This window comes from Canis lupus, chromosome 8 (genome assembly GCF_048164855.1).
Source record: "Canis lupus baileyi chromosome 8, mCanLup2.hap1, whole genome shotgun sequence".
NCBI lineage: Eukaryota > Metazoa > Chordata > Mammalia > Carnivora > Canidae > Canis > Canis lupus.
The window spans coordinates 60651619-60676898 of NC_132845.1; the positions used below are offsets into that span (position 1 = coordinate 60651619).

Consider the following 25280-nt stretch of genomic DNA (forward strand, 5'->3'; position numbering starts at 1 on the left):
AATTGTCCTATGGAAGGAGGACAAAAGAACCAGCTGAAGGGTACTCCTGTTTCCTTGGGCAGAAGGGAAAGACATTCTGCAAAGTATGCTTTCAGGGAGAAACAGTGTGATCTCCCACACATGCTTGGTTTGTATTAATATTTATACGCAAATTCCAGGAGGCAAGCCCTAAGTCTATTCAGCTTGTTTTTCATAATGCTTGGATAACCCTAGATGCAAATGGGCAAAAGAAGAACACCTATGGACAATGATCTTGGTGTTTTGGGTGAGGAATCTAGTTAGGAAGGGAGCACAGGCTGTTTGTAGCCCCAAGAAAAAGGTCAAACGGGGCTTGTGTGCTCGCTGAACCCCCGCCCTCTTCCTTTGAATGTTAAACAGCCTCTAACTTCTTCTTTTCTGTCCTTCCTATCTTTGGTGGCTTCCTTGAAGTGGCTCAGTGGTGCGTGCAACCCCACAGTTCCTGCTCCCTCCAGCTATGACTCACAGAGTCCTTCTGTTAACAGGTACACTAGGGACTTGGGAGGGGGGGCTCAGGGTGAGGAGGAGGAGATCTTTGAGTCTGAGTGGAAAGACAGGGCACAGAATGTCTAGGTGTTAGACTGGGGGAAGACCAAGGGGGATTTGGGGAAGAATAAGGGATTCAAGAAGCAGAGAATAGAATTAGACCAAGATGAAATGCCCACAGAAGCTTGGATGAATAATTAAATTCATAGACTATACAATGGGATTTGGCTGGCCTTTTCACTTTATAGGAAACTGAGGCCACAGAGAGGTGGAATGATATGCCCAGGGGTGCATAATACATATTGGAGTCTGAGTGTTTCTTCTTGGATTATATCTTACTACCTTCACTTTGCCTACAGTTCTATTTTCCAAGAACCAAAGTGTAAATATTTGTTGAATGACTGACCAAATGATTAAAAGTTATTTCGTTTTATGGCTGTGCTTTGTGGGGAATGAACCAAAGAAGGGAAAAAAGTACTGAGAGTTGCGTAGGGAAGAAATTGCCTAATTAAGAGTCTTTAGGAATTTGATTTTTAGCAGGGTAGGAGTATAGGGTGGAACTCAGAGATTGGGTGGATATGGATATACCCCATATCACATTTGTGGTCCTTAGGCCAGGAGTCAGCAAATTATGGCCTGTGGGCATTCAGGGAGGATTCCTCCCACCTGTTTTTGTACGACTGTGAGGCATAGGTCTTAGATGAGCATTTATTTATTTTTATTTTAAATTAAAAAAAAATAGGCTCCACACCAAGCATTGAGCTCAATGCAGGACTTGAACTCAAAACCCTGAGATCAAGACCTGAGTTGAGATCAAGAGTTAGTTGCTCAATGGACTTAAGCCACTTAGGCGCCCCTCAGATGAGCATTTATAATTGATTCATGATAGGGTATGTTAACTCTGAATCCCAGTGAAATGACATTATCTTTCCCAAGGAATTCCATTTGTCTAATATACACTGTTTGCTTCTTGGACTACAAAACCTAAAATATTTACTATCTGGACCTTTATAAGAACAATGCCAATCTCTGCCTCAGGCTCGCAGAGCTAGACCTGGGAGGCAGACATCTCCATGCTGGGTTGGGGTGAATTTCAGCAGGTAGATGCATGGAGCAGGAGGGCAAGCTGCTTTCTTATCTCCTTATCTCCACCTGACCCTCACCCTTTCTCCTCCCTTTAGCCTTGGTCTTACTATGTGATGGGTTCAACCTGGACACTAAAAATGCAGAGATCTTCCAAGAGAATGCAAGGGGCTTCGGGCACAGCGTGGTCCAGCTTGAGGGATCCCGGTAAGGACCACAGATGGAGGTCTCTGTTTTATACTTTTTCTCTTTAAAACATATATACCTGAAAAAAAATCACCATTTCCTTGGTTATTTTCTTGATTTATTTTTTGAAAGGTAATACAGAGTTCTAAATCCAAAAGATAGAATGCAATAGTTAAAAGTCTCCTCAGCACACACTCCCTTTCCCACTTCCCTCCCTACTCAGGAAGGTCCCTGGTAAATGATTTCTTGTAGGTTCTCCAGAGAGATTCTATGCTGTGTGTGCCTCCATATTTCCCTAACCCTGATCCCACACACAATTTGTAGCACGTTATACTTAAACTGCAGCCTGCTGCCTACTTTTGTAAATCAATTTTATTAACACAACCCTCATCCCAACTTGCCATTCATTATTAATGGCTGCTTTGGAGCTACAATGGTAGAGTCAAGAGGCTTCAGAAGAAAGTATATGGCCTGCAAAGCCTAAAATATTTAGCTATATGAAGTAATATTTATGAAAATAATATTATCTTTCCAAAAAAAGTTTGCTGGCCTCTGCTCTATACTGAACTTTGCCTTTTTTTTTTTTTCTTAATAGGGCTTGGTTATTTTACCAGATAAATGCATAAAGACCTTACTCATTTTAAAAAAGATTTATTTATTTATTTATTTGAGAGAGAGCGTGTGCACAAGTGCAGAGTAGAGGAGCAGAGGGAGAGGGAGACAGAATCTCAAACAGACACTGTGTGGAGTGCAGAGCCCTACACGGGGCTTGATCTCATGACCCTGAAATTAGGGCCAGAGCTGGAACCAAGAGTCAGATGCTTAACCCACTGTGCCACCCAGGAGCCCCATTTTTTAAAAAAGATTTATTTATCTTACTCATTCTTTTTTATACTTGGATATTCTATTATTTGGACCTATTATAATTTACATCAATATTACATTTAAATATTATCTTAATAGACATTAGATTTTTTTTTAGACATTAGATTGTTTCCAAACTTTTGTGATGTGAAAAATGCTGTCATTTTGCACATGTGCAAATATGTTTGGAAGTAAATTCCTAGAACTAGGATTCCTGGATCAAAGGGTACATATGCATGTATAATGCTAAGATTTTTCCAGATTACCCTCTACAGAGGTGGCAACAATTTACACTCACACCAGAAATTTATGGTAATGCCTACTTCCCTACCCATTTGCCAACCCAATATGTCATCAAACTTACTGATCTTTGCAAATTGGGTAGGTGAGATATGGTATCTCAATTTATTTTTTATTTTTTATTTTTTTTCAATTTAGTTTTAAATTATATTTATTATTATTATTTTGTATTTTTTAATTGGAGTTTGATTTGCCAACATATAGTATAACACCCAGTGCTCATCCTGTCAAGTGCTCCCCCTCAGTGCTCAGCCATTAGAAACGATGAATACCCACCATTTGCTTCAAAGTGGATGGAACTGGAGGGTACTATGCTGCGCAAAATAAATCAATTGGAGAAGGACAAACATGATATGGTTTCGTTCATTTGGGGAATATAAAAAATAGTGAAAGGGATTAAAGGGGAAAGGAGAGAAAATGAGTGGGAAATATCAGGGTGACAGCACATGAATTTATTTTTTAAAATGAGAGATGTATTTCCTTTTCTGTGAACACCTTTTTCTTATCTGTTGCTCATTTTTCTTTAAAAAAATTTTTTTATTGGAGTTCAATTTGCCAACATATAGCATAACACCCAGTGCTCATCCCGCCAAGTGCCCCCCTCAGTGCCCATCACCCACTCACCCCAAACCCCCGCCCACCTCCCCTTCCACTACCCCTTGTTCATTTCCCAGAGTTAGGTGTCTCTCATGTTTTGTCACTCTCACTGATATTTTCACTCATTTTCTCTCCTTTCCTCTTTATTCCCTTTCACTGTTTTTTATAGCCCCCAAATTAATGAGACCATATAATGTTTGTCCTTTTCCGATTGACTTATTTCACTCAGCATAATACCCTCCAGGTCCCTCCACGTCGAAGCAAATGGTGGGTATTTGTCGTTTCTAATTGTTGCCCATTTTTCTGTTGTTGTTGTTTTTTTTCTTATTGGTTTGCAGGAGCTCTGACTATATTGAGGAAAGTAGTCTGTAGCATGAGTTGCTAATCTCCCTCTACCCAGTTTATTGTTTGTCCTTGGACTTTGCTTGTGGTAGTTTATCACATTTAGAATTAAAAAAATTTGAATTCAATTAACCAACATATAGTACATCATTAGTTTCAGATGTAGAGTTCAATGATGCATCAGTTGCATATAACACCCAGTGCTCATCACATCACGTGCCCTCCTTAATGCCTGTCACCCAGTTACCCCATCCTTTTTTTTTATTTTTTTATTTTTTATTTATTTATGATAGTCACAGAGAGAGAGAGAGAGAGGCAGAGACACAGGCAGAGGGAGAAGCAGGCTCCAAGCACCGGGAGCCCGATGTGGGATTCGATCCCGGGTCTCCAGGATCGTGCCCTGGGCCAAAGGCAGGTGCCAAACCGCTGCGCCACCCAGGGATCCCACCCCATCCTTTTGCCCACCTTCCCTCCAGCAATCTTCAATTTGTTTCCTATAGTTACGAGTCTCTCATGGTTTGTCTCTTTCTCTGATTTCTTCCCATTAGATTCTCCTTCTCTTCTCCTATGATCCTCTGCACCATTTCTTATATTCCACATATGAGTGAAACCATATGATAATTGTTTTTATCCGATTGACTTATTTTGCTTAGCATAATACCCTCTAGTTTATCCACATCAATGTAAATGGTAAGGTTTCATCCTTTTTGATGGATGAGTAATATTCCATTATATATACATAACATTTATTATATATATATATAATATAAATCTCACATCTTCTTTATCCATTCATCTGTTTTTGCTGGACATCTGGGCTTCCTCCACAGTTTGGCTATTGTGGGCATTGCTGGTATAAACGTTGGGGTGCACGTCCTCTTTCGAATCACTGTTTGTATCCTTTGGGTAAATATTGGGCAGTGCACTTGCTGTGTTGTAGGGTCATTCTATTTTGAACTTTTTGAGGAATCTCCATACTGTTTTCCAGAGTGGCTGCCCCAGTTCACATTCCCACCAACAGTGTAAGAGGGTTCCCGTTTCTCCACATCCTCACCAGCATTTGTTGTTTCCTGACTTGTTAATTTCAGCCATTCTTACTGGTGCAACCTGATATCTCATTGTGGTTTTGATCTGTATTTTCCTGATGCCAAGTGATGTTGAGTATTTTCTCATGTCTATTGGCCATTTGCACATACAGAAAAAAATTTTTAAGTTTTTTTTTAAGTTTTTTTTATTTTTTATTTATGATAGGCACACAGTGAGAGAGAGAGGCAGAGACATAGGCAGAGGGAGAAGCAGGCTCTATGCACTGGGAGCCCGACATGGGATTCGATTCCGGGTCCCCAGGATCGCGCCTTGGGCCAAAGGCAGGCGCCAAACCGCTGCGCCACCCAGGGATCCCAATTTTTAAGTTTTTAAATAAAGATTTCAATTTATTTATTCATGATATACACACAGAGAGAGGCAGAGACATAGGCAGAGGGAGAAGCGGGCTCACTGTGGGGAGCCTGATGCGGGACTTAATCCCAGGATTCGGGATCATGACCTGAGCCAAAGGCAAACACTCAACCACTGAGCCACCTAGGCATCCCAAAATTTCTAAAGTTTTAAAATGTAATTCCAGGTGGTTAATATACTGTGTTATATTAGTTTTAGGTGTACAATATAGTGATTCAACACTTCCATACAATACCCAGTGCTCATCACGAGTGCACTCCTTAATCCCCATCATTGATTTAATTCATCCCCTGCTCCTCTCCCTTTTGGTCACCAACAGTTTGTTCTCTGTAGTTAAGAATTTATCTCTTGGTTTGCTTCTCTTTCCTTTTTTTGTCCCTTTACTTGTTTGCTTGGTTTCTTAAATTCCACATATGAGCAAAATCATATGGTATTTGTCTTTCTCTAATTGACTTATTTCGTTTAGTTTAGCATAATACTCTCTAGCTCTATCCATGTCATTGCAAATGGCATGATTTCATTCTTTTTTATGGTCGAGTAATATTCCATTGTGTGTGTGTGTGTGTGTATATATATATATCATAACTTTTTTATTTTTATTTATTTTTAATTTTTTAAAAAAGCTTTTATTTATTTATTCACGAAAGACACAGAGAAAGAGAGAGGCAGAGACACAGGCAGAGGGAGAAGCAGGCTCCATGCAGGGAGCCTGATTGTGGGACTCGATCCCGGGACTCCAGGATTACACCCTGGGCCGAAGGCAGGTGCTAAACTGCTGAGCCAGCCAGGGATCCCCCCTAACTTATTTTTTAAAAAGATTTTTTTCGTAAGTAATCTCTACACTCAATGTGGGGCCCAAACTCACAATCGCAAGATCAAGAGTCACACACTCGGGATCCCTGGGTGGCGCAGCGGTTTGGCGCCTGCCTTTGGCCCAAGGTGTGATCCTGGAGACCCGGGATCGAATCCCACGTCGGGCTCCCGGTGCATGGAGCCTGCTTCTCCCTTTGCCTGTGTCTCTGCCCCCCCCCTCTCTCTCTGTGTGACTATCATAAATAAATAAAAAATTAAAAAAAAAGTCACACACTCTACTAACTGAGCCAGCCGTGCACCCCAATATACCACATCTTCTTTACCCATTCATCTGTCAATGGACGTGTGAGCTCTTTCCATAATTTGGCTATTGTAGATAATGCTGGTATAAACATTGGGGCGCATGTATCCCTTTGAATTAGTATTTTTGTATCGTATACTGCAATACCCAGTAATGCAATTGCTGGATCATAGGATAGTTCTATTTTCAACCTTTGAGGAAACTCCATGTGTTTTCCAGAGTGGCTGCACCCGTTTGCATTCCTACCAACAGTGCAAGAGAGTTCCCCTTTCAACACCTGTTGTTTCTCGTGTTTTGTTTTTTTTTTTTTTTTAATTTAATTTTATTTTTATTTTAGCCATGCTGACAGGTGTAAGGTGATAGTTCATTATGGTTTTGATTTGCATTTCCCTGATAGTACATACAGAAATTTATTTAAAATAACTGTGGTTGAATTCATTCACTAAAAAATTAACTTCAGTATAGTTAATATACAGTGTTATATTAATTTAAGGTATACAATATAGGATTCAGGGGGCTCCCTGGGTGGCTCAGTGATTTGGTGCCTGCCTTTGGCCCAGGACACGATCCTGGAGCCCTGGGATGGAGTCCCGTGTGGGGCTCCCTGCATGGAGCCTGCTTCTCCCTCCGCCTGTGTATCTGCCTCTCTCTTTCTCTCTCTCTCCCTCTATGTCTATCATGAATAAATAAATAAATAAATCTTAAAAAAAAAACAAAAAAAAACCCTATATAGGATTCAACAATTTATATATATATTTATTTTTTAATGAATATGCTCTTTTTTTCCTGTATATTTTTTTATTTGAGTTTAACCTGCCAACATATAGTATAACACCCAGTGCTCATCCCGTCAAGTGCCCCCCTAAGTACCCGTCACCCAGTCACCCTGTCTCCCCGCCCACCTCCCTTTCCACTACCCCTTGTTTGTTTCCCAGAGTTAGGTGTCTCTCATGTTCTGTCTCCCTCTCTGATATTTCCCACTCATTTTCTCTCCTTTCCCCTTTATTTATTTATTTTAAAAAAATGTTTTATTGGAGTTAAATTTGCCAACATATAGCATAACACCCAGTGCTCATCCCGCCAAGTGCCCCCTCAGTGCCCATCACCCACTCATCCCAAACCCCCGCCCACCTCCCCTTCCACTACCCCTTGTTCGTTTCCCAGAGTTAGGTGTCTCTCATGTTCTATCACCCTCACTGATATTTCCCACTCATTTTCTCTCCTTTCCCCTTTAATCCCTTTCACTATTTTTTATATTCCTCAAATGAATGAGACCGTATAACATTTGTCCTTTTCCGATTGACTTCCTTCGTTCAGCATAATACCTTCCAGTTCCCGTCCACGTTGAGGCAAATGGCTCGTTTCTAATGGCTGAGTAATATTCCACTGTATACATAGACCACATCTACTTTTTTTTTTCAAAGATTTTATTTATTTATTCATAGAGACACACACACACACAGAGAGAGAGAGAGAGAGAGAGAGAGAGAGAGAGAGAGAGAGGCAGAGACACCGGCAGAGGGAGAAGCAGGCTCCATGCAGGGAGCCCAACGTGGGACTTGATCCTGGGTCTCCAGGATCACACCTCAGGCTGCAGGCGGCGCTAAACCGCTGCGCCACGGGGGCTGCCCCCACATCTTCTTTATCCACTCATCTGTCGATGGACACCAGGCTCCTTCCACAGTTTGGCTATAGTGGACATTGCTGCTATAAACATTGGGGTGCAGGTGTCCCGGCGTTTCATTGCATCTGAATCTTTGGGGTAAATCCCCAGCGGTGCAATTGCTGGGTCGTAGGGCAGGTCTATTTTTAACTCTTTGAGGAACCTCCACACAGTTTTCCAGAGTGGCTGCACCAGTTCACATTCCCACCAACAGTGCAAGAGGGTTCCCCTTTCTCCACATCCTCTCCAACATTTGTTGTTTCCTGTCTTGTTAATTTTCCCCATTCTCACTGCTGTGAGGTGGTATCTCATTGTGGTTTGATTTGTATTTCCCTGATGGCAAGTGATGCAGAGCATTTTCTCATGTGCGTGTTGGCCATGTCTGTGTCTTCCTCTGTGAGATTTCTCCTCATGTCTTTTGCCCATTTCATGATTGGATTGTTTGTTTCTTTGCTATTGAGTTTAATAAGTTCTTTATAGGTCTTGGATACTAGCCCTTTATCTGATATGTCATTTGCAAATATCTTCTCCCATTCTGTAGGTTGTCTTTTAGTTTTGTTGACTGTATCCTTTGCTGTGCAAAAGCTTCTTATCTTGATGAAGTCCCAATAGTTCATTTTTGCTTTTGTTTCTTTTGCCTTCGTGGATGTATCTTGCAAGAAGTTGCTGTGGCCAAGTTCAAAAAGGATGTAGCCTGTGTTCTTCTCTAGGATTTTGATGGATTCTTGTCTCACATTTAGATCTTTCATCCATTTTGAGTTTATCTTCATGTCTGGTATAAGAGAATGGTCCAGTTTCATTCTTCTGCATGTGGATGTCCAATTTTCCCAGCACCATTTATTAAAGAGTCTGTCCTTTTTCCAGTGGATAGTCTTTCCTGCTTTGTCAAATATTAGTTGACCGTAGAGCGGAGGGCCCATTTCTGGGTTCTCTATTCTGTTCCATTGATCTATGTGTCTGTTTTTGTGCCAGTACCACACTGTCTTGATGATCACAGTCTGTAGTACAACTTGAAATCTGGCATTGTGATGCCCCCAGATATGGTTTTCTTTTTTAAAATTCCCCTGGCTATTCGGGGTCTTTTCTGATTCCACACAAATCTTAAGATTATTTGTTCCAACTCTGTGAAGAAAGTGCATGGTATTTTGATAGGGATTGCATTGAATGTGTAAATTGCCCTGGGTAGCATATACATTTTCACAATATTAATTCTTCTAATCCATGAACATGGAATATTTTTCCATCTCTATGTGTCTTCCTCAATTTCTTTCAGAAGTGTTCTGTAGTTTTTAGGGTATAGATCTTTTACCTCTTTGGTTAGGTTTATTCCTAGGTATCTGATGCTTTTGGGTGCAATTGTAAATGGGATTGACTCCTTAATTTCTCTTTCTTCAGTCTCATTGTTAGTGTATAGAAATGCCACTGACTTCTGGGCATTGATTTTGTATCCTGCCACATTGCTGAACGGCTGTATGAGTTCTAGCAATCTTGGGGTGTAGTCTTTTGGTTTTTCTATGTACAGTATTGTGTCATCTGGGAAGAGGGAGAGTTTGACTTCTTTGCCTATTAGAAAGCCTTTTATTTCTTTTTGTTGTCTGATTGCTGAGGCTAGGACTTCCAGTACTATGTTGAATAGAGTGGTGAGTGGACATCCCTGTCTTGTTCCTGATCTTAGGGGAAAGGCTCTCAGTATTTCCCCATTGAGAATGATATCTGCTGTGAGTTCTTCGTAGATGGCTTTTAAGATGCTGAGGAATGTTACCTCTATCCCTACACTCTGAGGAGTTTTGATCAGGAATGGATGCTGTATTTTGTCAAATGCTTTCTCTGCATCTATTGAGAGGATCATATAGTTCTGGTCTTTTTCTCTTGTTGATGTGATCTATCATGTTGATTGTTTTACGAGTGTTGAACCAACTTTGCATCCCAGGGATAAATCCCACTTGGTCATGGTGAAAAATCTTCTTAAAGTACTGTTGGATTCTATTGGCTAGTATCTTTTTGAGAATTTTTGCATCTGTTTTCATCAGGGATATTGGTCTATAATTCTTTTTGGTGGGGTCTTTGGTTTTGGAATTAAGGTGATGCTGGCCTCATAGAACAAGTTTGGAAGTATTCTGTCCCTTTCTATCTTTCGGGACAGCTTTAACAGAATAGGTATTTATTTATTTATTTATTTATTTATGTTTTTTCTTTAAATGTTTGATAGAATTCTGGGGATCTCTGGGTGGCTCAGCGGTTTAGTGCCTGCCTTTGGCCCAGGGTGCGATCCTGGAGTCCCGGGATCGAGTCCCGCGTCGGGCTCCCAGCGTGGAGCCTGCTCTTCTTCCTCTGCCTGTGTCTCTGCTTCTTTCTCTCTCTCTGTGTCTATCATGAATAAATAAATAAAAGAAAAAAATGTTTGATAGAATTTCCCTGGGAAGCCATTTGGATCTGGACTTTTGTGTCTTGGGAGGTTTTTGATGACTGCTTCAATTTCCTCCCAGTTATTGGCCTGTTCAGGTTTTCTATTTCTTCCTGTTCCAGTTTTGGTAGTTTGTGGTTTTCCAGAAATGCGTCCATTTCTCCTAGATTGCCTAGTTTATTGGTGTATAGCTGCTCATAATACATTTTAAAAATCGTTTGTATTTCCTTGGTATTGGTTGTGATCTCTCCTTTTTCATTCGTGATTTTATTAATTTGAGTCTTTTCTCTTTTGTTTTTAATAAGGCTGGCTAATGTTTTATCTATCTTAATAATTCTTTCAAAGAACCAACTCCTGGTTTTGTTGATCTGTTCTACAGTTCTTCTGGTCTCTATTTCATTGAGTTCTGCTCAAATCTTTATTAACTCTCTTCTGCTGAGTGTAAGTTTTATCTGCTGTTATTTCTCCAGTTCCTTTTGGGTGTGAGGTTAGCTTGTGTATTTGAGTTTTTTCCAATTTTTTGAGGGATGCTTGTATTGTGATGTATTTCCCTCTTAGGACTGCCTTTGCTGTATCCCAAAGATTTTGAACGGTTGTATCTTAATTTTCATTAGTTTCCATGGGATTCAACAATTTTTATTTTTTTTAAAGATTTATTTATTTATTTATTCATGATAGAGAGAGAGAGAGAGAGAGAGGCAGAGACACAGGAGGAGGGAGAAGCAGGCTCCATGCCGGGACCCCGACGTGGGACTCGATCCCGGGACTCGAAGATCGGGCCCTGGGCCAAAGGCAGGCGCCAAACTGCTGAGCCTCCCAGGGATCCCCAGGATTCAACAATCTTTAAATGACTTCTTGGTTTTGTGTAATTCTTTTTTTTTTTAAGATTTTATTTATTTGAGAGAGAGCACAAGAGCAGAGGGAGGGGCAGAGAGGGGGAGACATGCTGACTCCCTGTCAAGACCTGAGCCAAAGGCAGACGCTTAGCAGACAGAGCCACACAGGCGTCCCCTAGGACGCTTTAAATACTTGGTTGTCAAGGGCCATTTCTATCACTGCAGAAAGTTCTATCAGACAGTGCTATGTGAGATTTGACAGGAGGGGGAATTCAGTACTTCACAAATCAGGACACAGCAGCAGCTCAGCTGAAACCTACTGGTATAGAGACATAGTAACAGAGAAAATCATTTCCTTGATAAGACAGGTCTATTGGCCAGGTAGGAAGGATGTTTCCATATTGATAGGATAGGAACATGTGATCTCCATGCGGCCTAAATATGTGTGCCAGTTATGTTTGCTATTTCATGATGTGCAATGCTTCCTCATAGACCCAGCTTGGTTCTTCTCCAGTGCCTCCTCTTGGAGTTGTACCTGATTTTATTACCAGTTTTCTTTTTTCTTAAATTTTTATTTATTTATGATAGTCACACAGAGAGAGAGAGAGAGAGAGAGAGGCAGAGACACAGGCAGAGGGAGAAGCAGGCTGCATGCAGGGAGCCCGACGTGGGATTCGATCCTGGGTCTCCAGGATCATGCCCCGGGCCAAAGACAGGCGCTAAACTGCTGCGCCACCCAGGGATCCCCTTATTACCAGTTTTCATCCGAATCCACTGGGGAATGGGACGATTCTGCTTTTGTTTCTTGGCCAGGAATTGCTTGATTCTGAAAGTCTTGTGAGAAGACATAGCGATCACAGTCAACCACATGCAACCAGGATGGCAGTGAAAAGGCAGTTTTGTGTAATTCTTAGAGAAGCTCTTCTCCTTTTTTTTTTTCACACAATGACAAAATGTATTTTTATAGATATTATGTACCAATAATGTATTTAAACAAATATATTTCAAAACATTCTGCACAAAGAACTTACAGATCACAATTACTTAATAACAAAATGTCCAGTTCTTTAGGAAATTGTTTGTAATTTAAGGGACTTAACTACAACAAAATTTTTAAAACTAAAGAAATTACTTTATGGCACAGGACATCACAACTTATGTAACAAAGCAGGCAGATTTTGTTGTAGACACAGGATGGAGGGAAATCTAATTTAAATTAAAAATTCAGGTAATGGGTATTCCTACATTTAAGCATCAGTTTTGTTTAGAAAAATTAAAAACTTCCCAAATATTAGCAGCATACCTTTCTACCTTTACAATTCAGAATTTTACTGTTCATCTGTCAAATATATGACAGTATCTGGTTAATTTCTTAAACTTAACTATCAGTGTTACCCTTGAGATGCTGACCCTGTTGCATTTCCTTTCATATTTTTTTTCTCAATGAACCTATGGCCTTTGACAGGGAAGGTAACTGAAACACATTTAGATAAAAACTGGTCTTACAGGGCAGCCGGGGTGGCTCAGCGGTTTAGCGCCGCCTGCAGCCCAGGGCGTGATCCTGGAGACCGGGATTGAGTCCCACGTTGGGCTCCCTGCATGGGGCCAGCTTCTCCCTCTGCCTGTGTCTCTGCCTCTCTCTCTCTCCTCTCTGAATAAATAAGTAAATAAATAAATAAATAAATAAATAAATAAATAAATAAATCTTTAAAAAAAACTGGTAGATACTTTATTCATGAATAATTCAGCAAGTACTATTGAAAGCCTACTACATTTCCAGGTCTAGAAAGAGCAAGAAAGACACAGAGTCTGCCTCCAGGGAGCTCACCATCTAGACTATAGCAGGCCCAGCACTTGTTCAGGATTACTATGAGCCTTCCTTTCATCTTTCAAGATTTGCATAGATATTGATTTCCTCTGTAAGGGCAAATAAAATCTTCCCTTACACATATCATTCTTTATATTATCATAAGGGGAATTCTGAAGTCTGTGTGTTGACAAAGTCTACACTTTGCTTTCTCCAATTGCCCTTCTGGGCCTTCTGACAATGTCAGATATTTTCTTTCCCTCTTGGTTCTGCACAACACACTCTGTGCTTTTGCCAATCCAGTTGGCATTTTCTGTGACACTTTCTTTTCTCCTTCACTGTCTTTTGTTTCCTTCCTCCTTATTAAAAAAACAGTCACTGGGGCTTTTCCAGGATCCCTTTCCTGACTTCTTATTCATATCGGTGACTAAACTTAACACCGCCTTAAATGTTGGGTCTTTAGTAAGCATAAAAACCAGAATTAGCAATTTTCTAGAGCTCTGTTGTGAATTGAGATCTTTCCAATACTCTCTTCCTGAATGCTATTGAGAAATATTACCCTCAATAAGAAGGATTTCTTGAAGATTCCTGTTTTAAAAGTAGTATTAAGAGACTGATAAAGTATACATAACTCAGCAAAGAATGCTTCTACTTTATTCTCAGTTCCTACCAACTACTGTATTCTGCAAGATCATAGTTAAAACTCTTTGGTGTGGGATATCAATTTTACACACAGAGCTAGATCAAAAAATTCCATTTTGGGGTCTCGGATATGTTTGAAACTTAAACAAAACCTAAATGATAAAAAGCTGAGATAGATAACTATTCATTTCTATGTCTATGTCCTTTATCATAAACAATATACAATTAGGAATTCAACTTTTTTAAAGTCTCCAAGTCAGATGCAATCAAGCCATGTATGTCCTATGGTCCTTTTATAAATTTTTAACTCAGACACATAGAAGATTTGGTAAACTTTAATTTCCCAAATATTCTCAGAAAGAGTTATCAGAAGCATCCACCACTTACAAAACACAGCTAGATAATCCATTGACCCCAAAGTGACCCCAAATGAAATACCTGTTATGTGTTGTGAGGTAGCAACGACAGACTATGATCTTCTGTGGAGATGGTACCCTTTGTGCATAAACATTCCTTCTTCACAGGAAGAGTGTGAATAACAAGAAGGGACAGAGCCACCCTTCATTATTTCATCAGCTACTAGTGTTTTCATACTTTTAAATGCCTGATTTCAGTTTTACAACAATACCAATATTTGGAAAGGTCATCCTATGTTCCAAGCAGCAGATATTAACAACTTCCAACACGATCTCTAGGAATAATTTGAAGTTCTGAACCATGCCTTAGGAAAACATTTCCAACAGTCTGTGCAGGATTTATTCCTATTCCATCATTGGTAATAATTGCACTTGTTGCTGTAGGAACTTTAAATTCTTCTGCTGGAAACTTTAAGACTGCTGTGAGAGGTGTACTTTCAGGAACACTTTCAAGATCACGCTGATCTTAAAGGAAACCTTCGGCATAGTGAAGCCCCTGCGGACGGAGACCCCAACTAGTTCCGCCTAGACTCCCACTTTTTCTGGGGTACCCGGTCCCGCACCCTCTTCCCCTTTCAAGACTTAAAATTTTCCCATTTTTTTTTCTCTGCTGAGCCTTCCTCCTATTTCTGGGAATTGGGAAATTTGTGTGAGGGTTGGCTCTCCTTATTTTCCTCTGGGAGGCAGAACGTCCATGGTCTCCTTCTCTCCCCACATGTCAGTTTTCTCTTGTCCCTGTGGTGATTTGTTCCTACCTGGTCTCCCAGGTTTGTGGTTGGAGCCCCCCAGGAGATAAAGGCTGCCAACCAAACAGGTGGCCTCTACCAGTGTGACTACAGCACGGGCAAGTGTGAGCCCATCCAACTGCAAGGTGAGTCACTGCCCCTCCCTGGGACCCAGGGCTAGGCTTCCACCTGTGCATATACCTGAACTTGCCAGGCATTTCTTTTGTTCTGGGGGGGTCTGTGGTTTGGGGTCCAGGTGTTCAGCTCTCTGCCTCTGTGCTGTATGCAGATTCTACATCAGACACCCTCAGGTACCCTCTTCATATTCCTTCTTATAACTTGTGTCTCTCCTTGACCTGTTGGATCTCCATGTCTCCCAAGTCAAAGTGACCTATGTTTGTCTTCTCAGAGCCCTTTTTGCTCCCTGAAGGTGACCATTTATACATGTCTCCTCAGTCCCTCTGGAGGCGGTGAACATATCTCTGGGCCTGTCTCTGGCATTTGCCACCAACCCTTTCCGACTGCTGGTGAGTTGTCCTGGGTCATGGGAGTGTCCTGAGGGAAGAAGTCAGGGGCCCATGGCTGCTGCGGCTTTGGTCTGTGGAGGTTGGAGGTGCTCGGGTGAAAGGACAGGAAGCATGAACAGCATTTCCCACCTGCAACCTTCCCCCAGGCCTGTGGCCCCACTGTGCACCAAACTTGTAAGGAGAACACCTATGTGAATGGCTTATGCTTCCTGTTTGGATCCAATCTATGGCAGCCGCCGCAGAGTTTCCCAGAGAAGCTCCGAGGTAGGTGGCCTTTGGGAGGGAATACAGATGGGCAGTGTGAGGGTGAGGGCAGGACTGGGGTGGGGGCTGTTTACAGCCTGGGGGATGACTTAGAGGTCTAAATGCAGAAGCTGGAGGAAACTGGGATCCAACAGAGATGATGTGGAGAGATGCAAGGGTCTTGTTATAGCCACTTATCTTTGTAAGATGATGTCCCAACCATTGTCCTTAGAGTAACTACCTGAGTCTCCTGATCATAGCCTCTGAGGGTCTCCCATCCTTTCTACCTCAGTCACTGTACTCTAGGCACTCTGGCTACCTTTCTTCTCCAAGAATGACATCAAGCTGTCCTTACCTCAGGGCCTTTGCAATTACTGTTCCTTCAGCCTGGAATCCTCTTCCCTCAGATCTTAGTGGACAATGCATTATTGTCATTTCAGCTCAAATGTCACCTCTTCAAAGAGGCCTTTCTTGAGCGGTTCTTGTAATCATTTCTACCATCTTGTCATACTTTACCATCTTCATATACATATTTTACTTGTTTCTTTTCTGTCCTTTCTTCTGGAATGTAGCCTTCATGATAGCAGGGATACTATCTTGTTCATTGCTCTATGCTCTTTTTAATTTTTAAAAAGATTTTATTTATTTATTCATGAGAGACACAGAGAGAGAGAGAGAGAGAGAGGCAGAGACATAGGCAGAGGGAGAAGCAGACTCCATGCAGGGAGCCTGACGCAGGACTTGATCCCGGAACTCTAGGATCACACCCTGAGCTGAAGGCAGACGCTCAACCGCTGAGCCACCCAAGCATCCCTGCTCTGTGCTCTCTCTCTCTCTTTTTTAAAGATTTATTTATTTATTTATTTATTTATTTATTTATTTATTTATTTATGATAGACATATATATATATAGAGAGAGCAAGAGAGGCAAAGACACAGGTAGAGGGAGAAGCAGGCTCCATGCTGGGAGCCCGATGCGCAACTCGATCCTGGGACTCCAGGATCGCACCCTAGGCCAAAGGCAGGCGCTAAACCACTGAGCCACCCAGAGATTCCCCCCTTGCGCTCTTATATCTACTTCTGCTTAATAAATTGCCCTTAAACTTAGTAGCTAAACCCAATAAACATTAATTATATCACAGTTTCTGCAAATCAGGAATCTGGGGATGGCTTAGCTGGGTGCCTCTGCCTCAGGGTTTTTCACGAAATTGAAGTCAACTTGTTAAACTGGAGCTCATCCAAAGGCTTGACTGGGGAAAGATCCACTTCCAAGCTCACTTACAAGATTGTTGGACTGAGGGCCCCGGTTTTCACTGGCTGTTGGCTGGAGGTTTCTCTCAGTTGCTTTTCACATGGGGTTCCCTATAAAGCAGCTCACAACTGCTCCCCATAGAGCAGCTGGCCTCCCTTACAGTGAGTACATAAGGGAGTAGGAGAGCAAGAGAGAAAGAGAGAAAACAGCCAAAAAAGAAATCATAGTCTTCATAATCTAATCTCAGAAGTAATAGTACATTATTTCTGCCATCTTATGTTCGTTTGAAGTGAGTCAAAAATTCCATCTCACTTTCAAGAGAAGGTTACCGTGCAAGGGTGTTATATCCAGGAGGTGAGAATCTTGAAGACCATCTTGGTGGCTGCCTACCACATCCTTGTTCACCAAACATCTGTCGATTGAAAGAGAGTGAGTGAGCGAGTGACTGAATCTTTTCTCAAGCTGCTTTCTACCATTTATTTCTTCAACTGGTTGTCCATCTTTTTTGCTTGGCTTCAAGTTGGTTCTAGAACCAAGGGCTGATATGTCTTCCATTTATAGGTTTTTTTCCCCTTCAAGCTCTGCCCCTTTGTACTTTACTCTCAATGGATAACATTCCTTCCTTCTTCATAAAGAAAATCAAGGTTGCCAGGGATGAACTCCATCTACTTACTCCTCCTTGTTCAAATTTTTGCAACAGTACCACCCTTGGCAGTGTCTCACTGGTTTTAGAGGAAGACCTGAGTGTCCACCTTTCCATGAATCACTCTTCTATCTGGACTTTTGAGGCTTTATCACATCACCAACCTGAAGCCCACATCCTCAATCATTCATTCTCTCCAGGAGCTTAAATTTCTCCTTCCTCCTTTGCATGTAAACATGCTTACACTTACCCATATCTTAAAAGCAATCAACCACCAATATTGATAGCAATGAAAATAACCTTTCCTCTCCCTGGTCTCCTCTACATCTTATGCTGTTTCTCCTTTCCTTCATCATCAAACTTTTCAAAAGAGTTCTCTCTTCTTGTTTCCATTTCCCCCATATTACCATTCTTCACCCTCTGACATGTGTCTTCTCTCCAACCTCTTGCAAATGGCATTTGTGACTTCCTAAATGCCAAATCTCTGTTCTGTCCTCATGTTTACTGACTTTTCTGATGTGACTTACAGATCATCTCTTCCTTCTCCAAACACCTAGATTTCTCCCCTCCTCTCTCTTCCCCTCCCTTCCCCCCTTATTTCCTTCCTCTCCCTTCCCTTCCCTTCTTCTTGCTTCTCCTGCTGCCAAGGGCTTCTGGTAAACTTCATCTCCAGGCAGTCTCCCTCTGCCTTCCTTGCATGTGTAGGGGTACTAGGTTACGGCTTCTATTCTTGTCCAAGTGTTCTTCCAGGCCAATTGCATTCAGTTCTGTGGCTTCAGCTCTTAGCCCCTCTTTAGTGTTCACTCTCAGCATTCAATACTTTTCTTTTAAAAAACATTTTCCGTTCTTATATTCACAAATATATACATATTTATAGTCTTCACTTTGTGCCACAAATGATAGCGTGTTGTACACATTTGATTCTTTTCATTTAACCTATCTTTGAGATTTTCAAAGATTTCTCTGGTTAATTTTCTTTGTATATTTTCCATATAAATGTTAGAGTCTGCTTATCTGTTTTTAAAAAACTAATACTTTTTTGGGGGGGTAATTTTACTTTTTCAAAGATCATACAATAAAATTGGCCTTTATTCGTTTAGTGTACAATTCCATGAATTTTAAGATATGTATATAGATTTTCATTAAAAAAACCAACATGAACATGGGGTGCCTGGCTGGCTCAGTTGGAAGAGCATGTGACTCTTGATCTTCAGATTGTGAGTCCCAGCCCCACATTGGTTGTAGAGATTACTTAAAAATAAAACCTTATAAAAAATCCAACATGAACAGAATGCAATAGTTCTATTACTCCCCTAAAAAGTCCTTTATGCTATCTTTTTATAGTTAGTTGCCTTCTCCCCATCCATCCTAGTCCCTGGCACTTACTAATCTGTTCTTCATCACAATATAGTTTGTCCTTTCAAGAAGCTACATAAATGGAATTACAACCCTTTGAGATTGGCTTCTTTCACTAGTATGAGGTATTTGCAATTCATCTGTGTTGTTATGTATATCAGTAGTTCTTTCCTTTTTTATTGCTAAATAGTATTCCATTGCATAGATTTACTAGTCCCAGTCACAAGTTCATCTGATCACACATTGAAGGATGTTTGGGTTGTTTCCAATGTTTGGCAATCATGAATGGAGTGGCTAGAAACTTTTCATTGCTACAGCAATCTTTCTAAATACAGAAAACAATCATCTCACTTCCTTTTCTAAGAAAACTTCAGTGGCTATTCACTGCCTAAGGGATAAAGTCAAACTTCTTTTTTGGGATAGAGAGGTCCTTCCCAACTGTCCTTTGCTTAATGACATAGGCTCATCTCCATTCCCATCACACAGATTTATCCTAGTAGTGTCATTTCTGTCCCTCAATTCTGTGGAAGGATTTTAGGTTCATCTCCTTTGTATCAGTCAGGGTTTTGACTGGAATAAATGCTTCACCCCAGTTAGAATAATTTGAGAAGGATTTATTAACAAAGGGACTAATTTTATTTGATAGAGTCTTAGGGAGCCACAGTGGATGATCCAGGAATCCAGGGCAAGGAGCAGCAGAGCTGTTACCATTCTTAGGCTGATTGGACAAGGAGAGGGAAGAGTAACCAGAATTCAGAAAGAGAGAGAGTTCTCTGGAGTGTGCTTCCTTGAGAGGAGCAGTGATCTTCCATTGAGAGACACAGCTGGCCCAAAGCAACCTTCCAGGGCAGGAGTAAGAGGAAAATACTCTGATCATACTCTTCTACCTGTCTCTAATCTTCTGTTAAGGCTCCTAATTGGGCAAACCCAAGTAGAAACCAGAAGGCAAAGGAACCCAAAATACATGTGATCCATGTAGGCTGACTTGCTAGGCTGCAGATCAGATTGGAGGAGGGTAGAAGGTGGATTTGGGGCTGGGGACAGAAGGAAGGAGGACATCCAGTATATTGTTATATGTGCTATTCCTTTTTTTCCCATAATTTCTTTCTCCCTTTATATTTATGGCAAATTATTTCTCATTCTCAGAGTTAATTCTGATATCTCTACTTTTCCTGACTTCCTTGGGCAGAATTAACTAAAATTTTCTATTACTTCATCCATATTTCAAATAGTATTAAATAATCAAATTTATTAAACAAATTTAAAAAAGTATTATAAAATGTTTAACTTTCTTTAGACTCAAGGTTTATTTTGCTCCCAAATTTTGCATATAATTGAACTTTTAAATATACTAACACCTGCTGAATTGATTCCACTTTGGATTCTAAGGCATCAGTTTCTTCATGAAAATTTTTCTTTGTTTCTTCTAACATTTCTTGTGTTTATTCTTGTGACTGGCTAATGAAAACATCACCAATTTGATAAGGTATCATTAAGCAGTAGTCATCTATCTGCAAGCATGATGTCCTTAAAAGCATCTCTAAATTTTGTAGTTGTTTCTTTTTTACGACTATTTCTTCCTTCAGCTCTGTGATTCTACTTGTATTCCATGAAAATTTGTTTATCTTTTGTCGATCTTCAAAAGTAAAATTGGCATTTTCTGCAAATGTCTTCTGCATGGCAGCTGACATCTTGGGACTATGTCCATATTTTTATTAAACTTGGAACATGGGTTGCATATTATTTCCCTTTTATTTTTACTGCTTAGCAAAGAGCTAACATGCAAAAAATGAACCCCTGTCTCTGGTGCTTAATTAGTTCATGTTCTTTCTTTTGTTCCCAAAGAATGTCCTCGGCAGGACAGTGATATTGCTTTCTTGATTGATGGCTCTGGTAGCATCAACCCGACTGACTTTCAGCGGATGAAGGAGTTTGTCTCAACTGTGATGGATCAATTCAAGAATTCCAAAACCTTGGTGAGGGCAAATGGATGGGTTAGGAAATAGCTCATGCAAGGCTGGCAAATACAGGGCAACCAGGCAGGCTGCCACTTTCCCCTTTTACTTCTATCGCAGATGTTGCCAAATTGCCAATTGATCATGGTTTTCTTTCATGATTCTCTTTCCTGCTCTGGAATCAGCCTCAGCTTCTTCCAATGCTCTATGAAGCAGGCAGCTTTAACTAATTGATAAGGGTTGGAGTGGGAGATAAAATCCACATCTAATCTCTGGCTGAGTTCTAGTACTTAGAAATGGGAGCTGATGGCAGATCTCTGTCCTGGTGAGGCAAAAAGATTGGGGACAGTGTAGAATTTGGAGGGATTTGGAGACTGGAATGTTTCAATATTTATCTAGGGCCTCCTGGGAGATGGGTAAATGTGAGGAGGGTCATCTTCTCCAGTGTAATACCAGATGCCTGTTCCCAGTTTTCTTTGATGCAGTTCTCTGAAGACTTCCAAATTCATTTTACCTTCAATGAGTTCAAGAAAAATCCTAAGCCATCATTTCTGGTGAAGTCAATAAAACAGCTGTTGGGGAGGACACACACTGCCACAGGAATCCGCAAAGTAGTGTAAGCTCTTTGTTTAGGATGGGGAGGAGGTGATATTTTTTTGTTGGGATTTGAAGAATGCAGAGGGAACACAGACAGGGATGGGATAAAGGACATGAATAAAGGTGTGGAGGAGGGACTCTGCATGGTGTGCTCATGAAATATAAGTTGTAAGTAAAGGTAGGAGTGAAGGGGATATGTGAGGGTGAGGCTAGAGGGAGGCTACAGAGATCATTTGAGGCCAGGTCACTTAAGGCAACTGAAAAGCTAGTGGGGATTCACTGAATGTTTTAAGCAATGAGGAGATGTTACCATATCTTCTTTTGGAACTTCAGTCTGATGTGTGTGTGTGTGTGTGTGTATGTGTGTGTGTAGAGGTGAGGGTGAGGGTTGGGACAAAAGTGCAGGAGCATGAGCTAGAGAGCTGTAGCATCAAACCAGGAAAGGTTTGCAAGGGTTCAATTAAGCTTAAAGATTTGTTTTAATTTAAAAGGAATAATAGTTAAGAAAAATAAATCAATGCAAAAGTATTTAAAGGCAGTGAAGATTTCCTTTCCTTCCACTCTTCTCCCTTCTTCTGTGTCTTTCTGGGTCTTGTGGTAGCCACATCTCAGTGTTCATTCCAGGGGATCCCAAACCCCTCCTGGCTGCATCTGTCTGTGACTCTTGACATTTCCTCCCTAGCATTAAGATGATCTCTGTCTATTCACATTTGACTTTTCTTTCCTCTTCCCTGGACAGAAGAGAACTGTTTCACAGCAGCAGTGGAGCCCGGGAGAATGCCCTTAAGATCCTAGTTGTCATTACAGATGGAGAAAAGTATGGTGATCCCTTGGATTACAAGGATGTCATCCCTGAAGCAGACAGAGAGGGGATCATTCGCTATGTCATTGGGGTAGGAAATGTGGCTCTCTGGGCTGATGCTTCTGTAGAGGGTTTCTGTTTGGATACACCCTCCCTTCACTTTGCAAATATCCCTAAAACCAGGGTGGGCAAAGGGCCACCGCCAGCCCATATGGGCCTATATCAGGCAACTGCTGTTACAATGATGCTATGTAACAGATTATTTCAGAATTCAGTCTTTAAAACAATAAATGAGTCTGTAGTACATCTGGGCAATTTTTCTGGTTTTGACTGGCTCACTCTTATATCTGTAATCATTTGAAGGTTGGTTGGCAGCTCTGGTAATCTTGGCTGAACTCTCTCCATTTCTGAGGGTTGCCAGTTGTGTCTGTTTGCTGGACCGGAATGGCGGGAATAACTGGGGTGACTTGGCTCTTCGGATCCCTGTGTCATCCTCCAATGGGCTAGCCTGGGCATGTCTTCATGGTGAAGGCAGAGGAACAAAAGAGCAAATGGAAATGTTGCAAGTACTTTTTAAAGCCTCTGTCTGCATCGTGTATGATAACATCTACTAATCAATGGATATTAGCAAGACACATGGCTGCACCCAGAGACATAAGCAGGGCAGATTACTCTGCCATGAGTAAGAGGATACAGCAAAGTTTTGGAGGAAAGGGCTTGGATTTAGGAAGGGGTAAAGAGTTGGGATCATCAGTGTAATCCAACTCCCACAGTACCTTATATGACATAGAAAAAGATATCATCATGGGTGCATGACTTGGTAGGTAGGAAACCCCTTCATATAGAGGAAAAGGCTCCCTTTACGCTGGGGAGAGGTCAGACCCACATCAGGAGGCATGGCACAGCAAAGGAACCAAAGGCTGGACTTCAGCTCCTAATTACTCCCTTGACAGACTGCTCTGTGCCCTATCCCAGAGGCCTTCTGGTGTATTCCCTCATTTGACAAATATTGTTTCAGATTCTTTTCCTGCAGAATTTTCTTTGCTGGGTGACACTGCTACCCCCTGATGGTGTCTAATTTGGCTTCTATTCTTTGGTAACAGGTGGGAGATGCTTTCAACCATCTAAAAAATCGTGAAGAGCTTAACATCATTGCATCCAAGCCTCCTCGTGATCATGTGTTCCGGGTGAATAACTTTGAAGCTCTAAAGACCATTCAAAACCAGCTTCAGGAAAAGATCTTTGCAATTGAGGGTAAGTAAGTTAAGGTTCTGCATTCCTGCAGCAGGTCCAGAGGCAGCCCTGAATATGGATTTCTCCTCTAGAGACTAGAACCTCCTAACTCTTGGTATCCTGATTCTCAGCATCAACTCAACTCTCTCCTCTTCTAGTTCTCAGCAAATTTGGTCTCACTTGGTCATTCCCTTTGAAATCAAAAGATCTAGACTTTATTTTTACTTTGCAAACCTTGGCTATAGGCTGGAAAATTGGAGGGTAGGGGAGTCGGGCCTCACACAGTTTATTTCCAAGAATTTGGGTATGTTGCCAATGTTTGACTGTTGGATTCACTGCTGTATCTCCAGTGTCTAGAATAGTGCCTGGTACATCGTGGGTGCTCAATGAATATTTACTGATTACAATAATTTAAAAACTGAGGGGAGTTTCATATACAATCTGGATTTATGATTTCTCTTAAAAAATTGGAAGATTAGACTGCATTCCTATCTGGCAAAAAGCAGTTGGAGCCAAATAGCTACCAACTCTTTAAAAGAGGTATATGCTTTCTAATTCAACATTGCTCCCACCTGAGCCTCCTTTTGTTTGGTCATCATAGTACTTGAGTTCCAGCTCTTCCACTTTCTTTAATGTAGAAAGCTCTCCTCCTTACAGGTACTCAGACAGGAAGTAGCAGCTCCTTTGAACATGAGATGTCTCAGGAAGGCTTCAGTGCTGCCATCACTTCAGTAAGTGGTCCTTCATTAAATTGGGATTGGGTGAGAGGAAGTGGGAGAAGAGGTGTAAGGGTTTGGGGGCTCTTATTTGCAATGGGGACTTGTTGGGGAGCACTCCTTTGATGGGGAGCAGTGGTCCCTTTTCCCTATTAATTATGTTTTTTTCTTGATATATAATGGATATATGAATGATACTTCAGGTATACACCATAATGATTTGCTGTATGCATATATTGTGAAATGATCACCACAATAAGTCTAATCAATATTCATTACCACATATGTTACAAAATTTATTTTTCTTGTGATGAAAACTTTAGGATTTCTTTTCTTTTTTTAAGTTAAAAAATTTAAAAAATTATTTAAATTCGATTTAGTTAACATATATTGTATTATTAGTTTCAGGGGCAGAATTTAGTGATTCCTGGTTGCATATAACACCCAGTGCTCATGACATCAAGTGCCCTACTTAATACCCATCATATAATTACCGCTTCGCCCCACCTACCTCCGCTTCAGCAACCCTCAGTTTGTTTCCTAGAGTTCAGTGTCTCATATGCTTTGCCTCTCTCTGTTTTCATCTTATTTTATTTTTCCTTCCCCTGAATTCATCTGTTTTGTTTCTTAAATCCCACATATGAGTGAAATCTTATGGTATTTGTCTTTCTCTGACTGACTTATTTTGCTTAGCATAATACCCTTTACTTCCATCCATGTCATTGCAAATGGCAAGATTCATTCTTTTTGATAGCTGAGTCATATTCCATCATATATATTTAAATACACTACCTTCTTTATCCATTCATCTGTTGGTGGACATCTGGGCTCTTTTCATAATGCCAAGTGATGTTGAGCATTTTTTTTTTCATGTACCTGTTAGCCATCTGGGTGTCTTTTAAAAAGTGTCTATTCATGTCTTCTGCCTGTTTCTTATATTTTACTATTTTTTTGTAGTTTTTTTGTTGTTTTTAAATCAGTAAGTAATCTAGGTTCTGCCTGTTTCTTGACTAGA

General features: G+C 40.9%; 1 protein-coding gene and 1 pseudogene across 3 annotated transcripts in view; one reads left to right on the forward strand and one right to left on the reverse strand.

Moving 5' to 3' along the window:
- The first annotated feature begins 357 nt into the window (after nucleotides 1-357).
- Nucleotides 358-25280, forward strand: part of ITGAM (integrin subunit alpha M) — a 55137-nt gene continuing 30214 nt past the window's right edge. For all 3 annotated transcript variants that reach the window (XM_072836599.1, XM_072836600.1, XM_072836601.1), the window contains exons 1-10: nucleotides 358-503; nucleotides 1686-1794; nucleotides 14984-15087; nucleotides 15398-15468; nucleotides 15615-15732; nucleotides 20808-20938; nucleotides 21388-21533; nucleotides 22254-22407; nucleotides 23420-23570; nucleotides 24207-24280. In XM_072836599.1, the coding sequence (XP_072692700.1) occupies nucleotides 476-503; nucleotides 1686-1794; nucleotides 14984-15087; nucleotides 15398-15468; nucleotides 15615-15732; nucleotides 20808-20938; nucleotides 21388-21533; nucleotides 22254-22407; nucleotides 23420-23570; nucleotides 24207-24280 (1086 nt within the window). In that variant the 5' untranslated portion in view covers nucleotides 358-475. The remainder of the gene's footprint in view (nucleotides 504-1685; nucleotides 1795-14983; nucleotides 15088-15397; nucleotides 15469-15614; nucleotides 15733-20807; nucleotides 20939-21387; nucleotides 21534-22253; nucleotides 22408-23419; nucleotides 23571-24206; nucleotides 24281-25280) is intronic.
- On the reverse strand, nucleotides 19984-20677 carry LOC140638750 (prefoldin subunit 4 pseudogene; annotated as a pseudogene).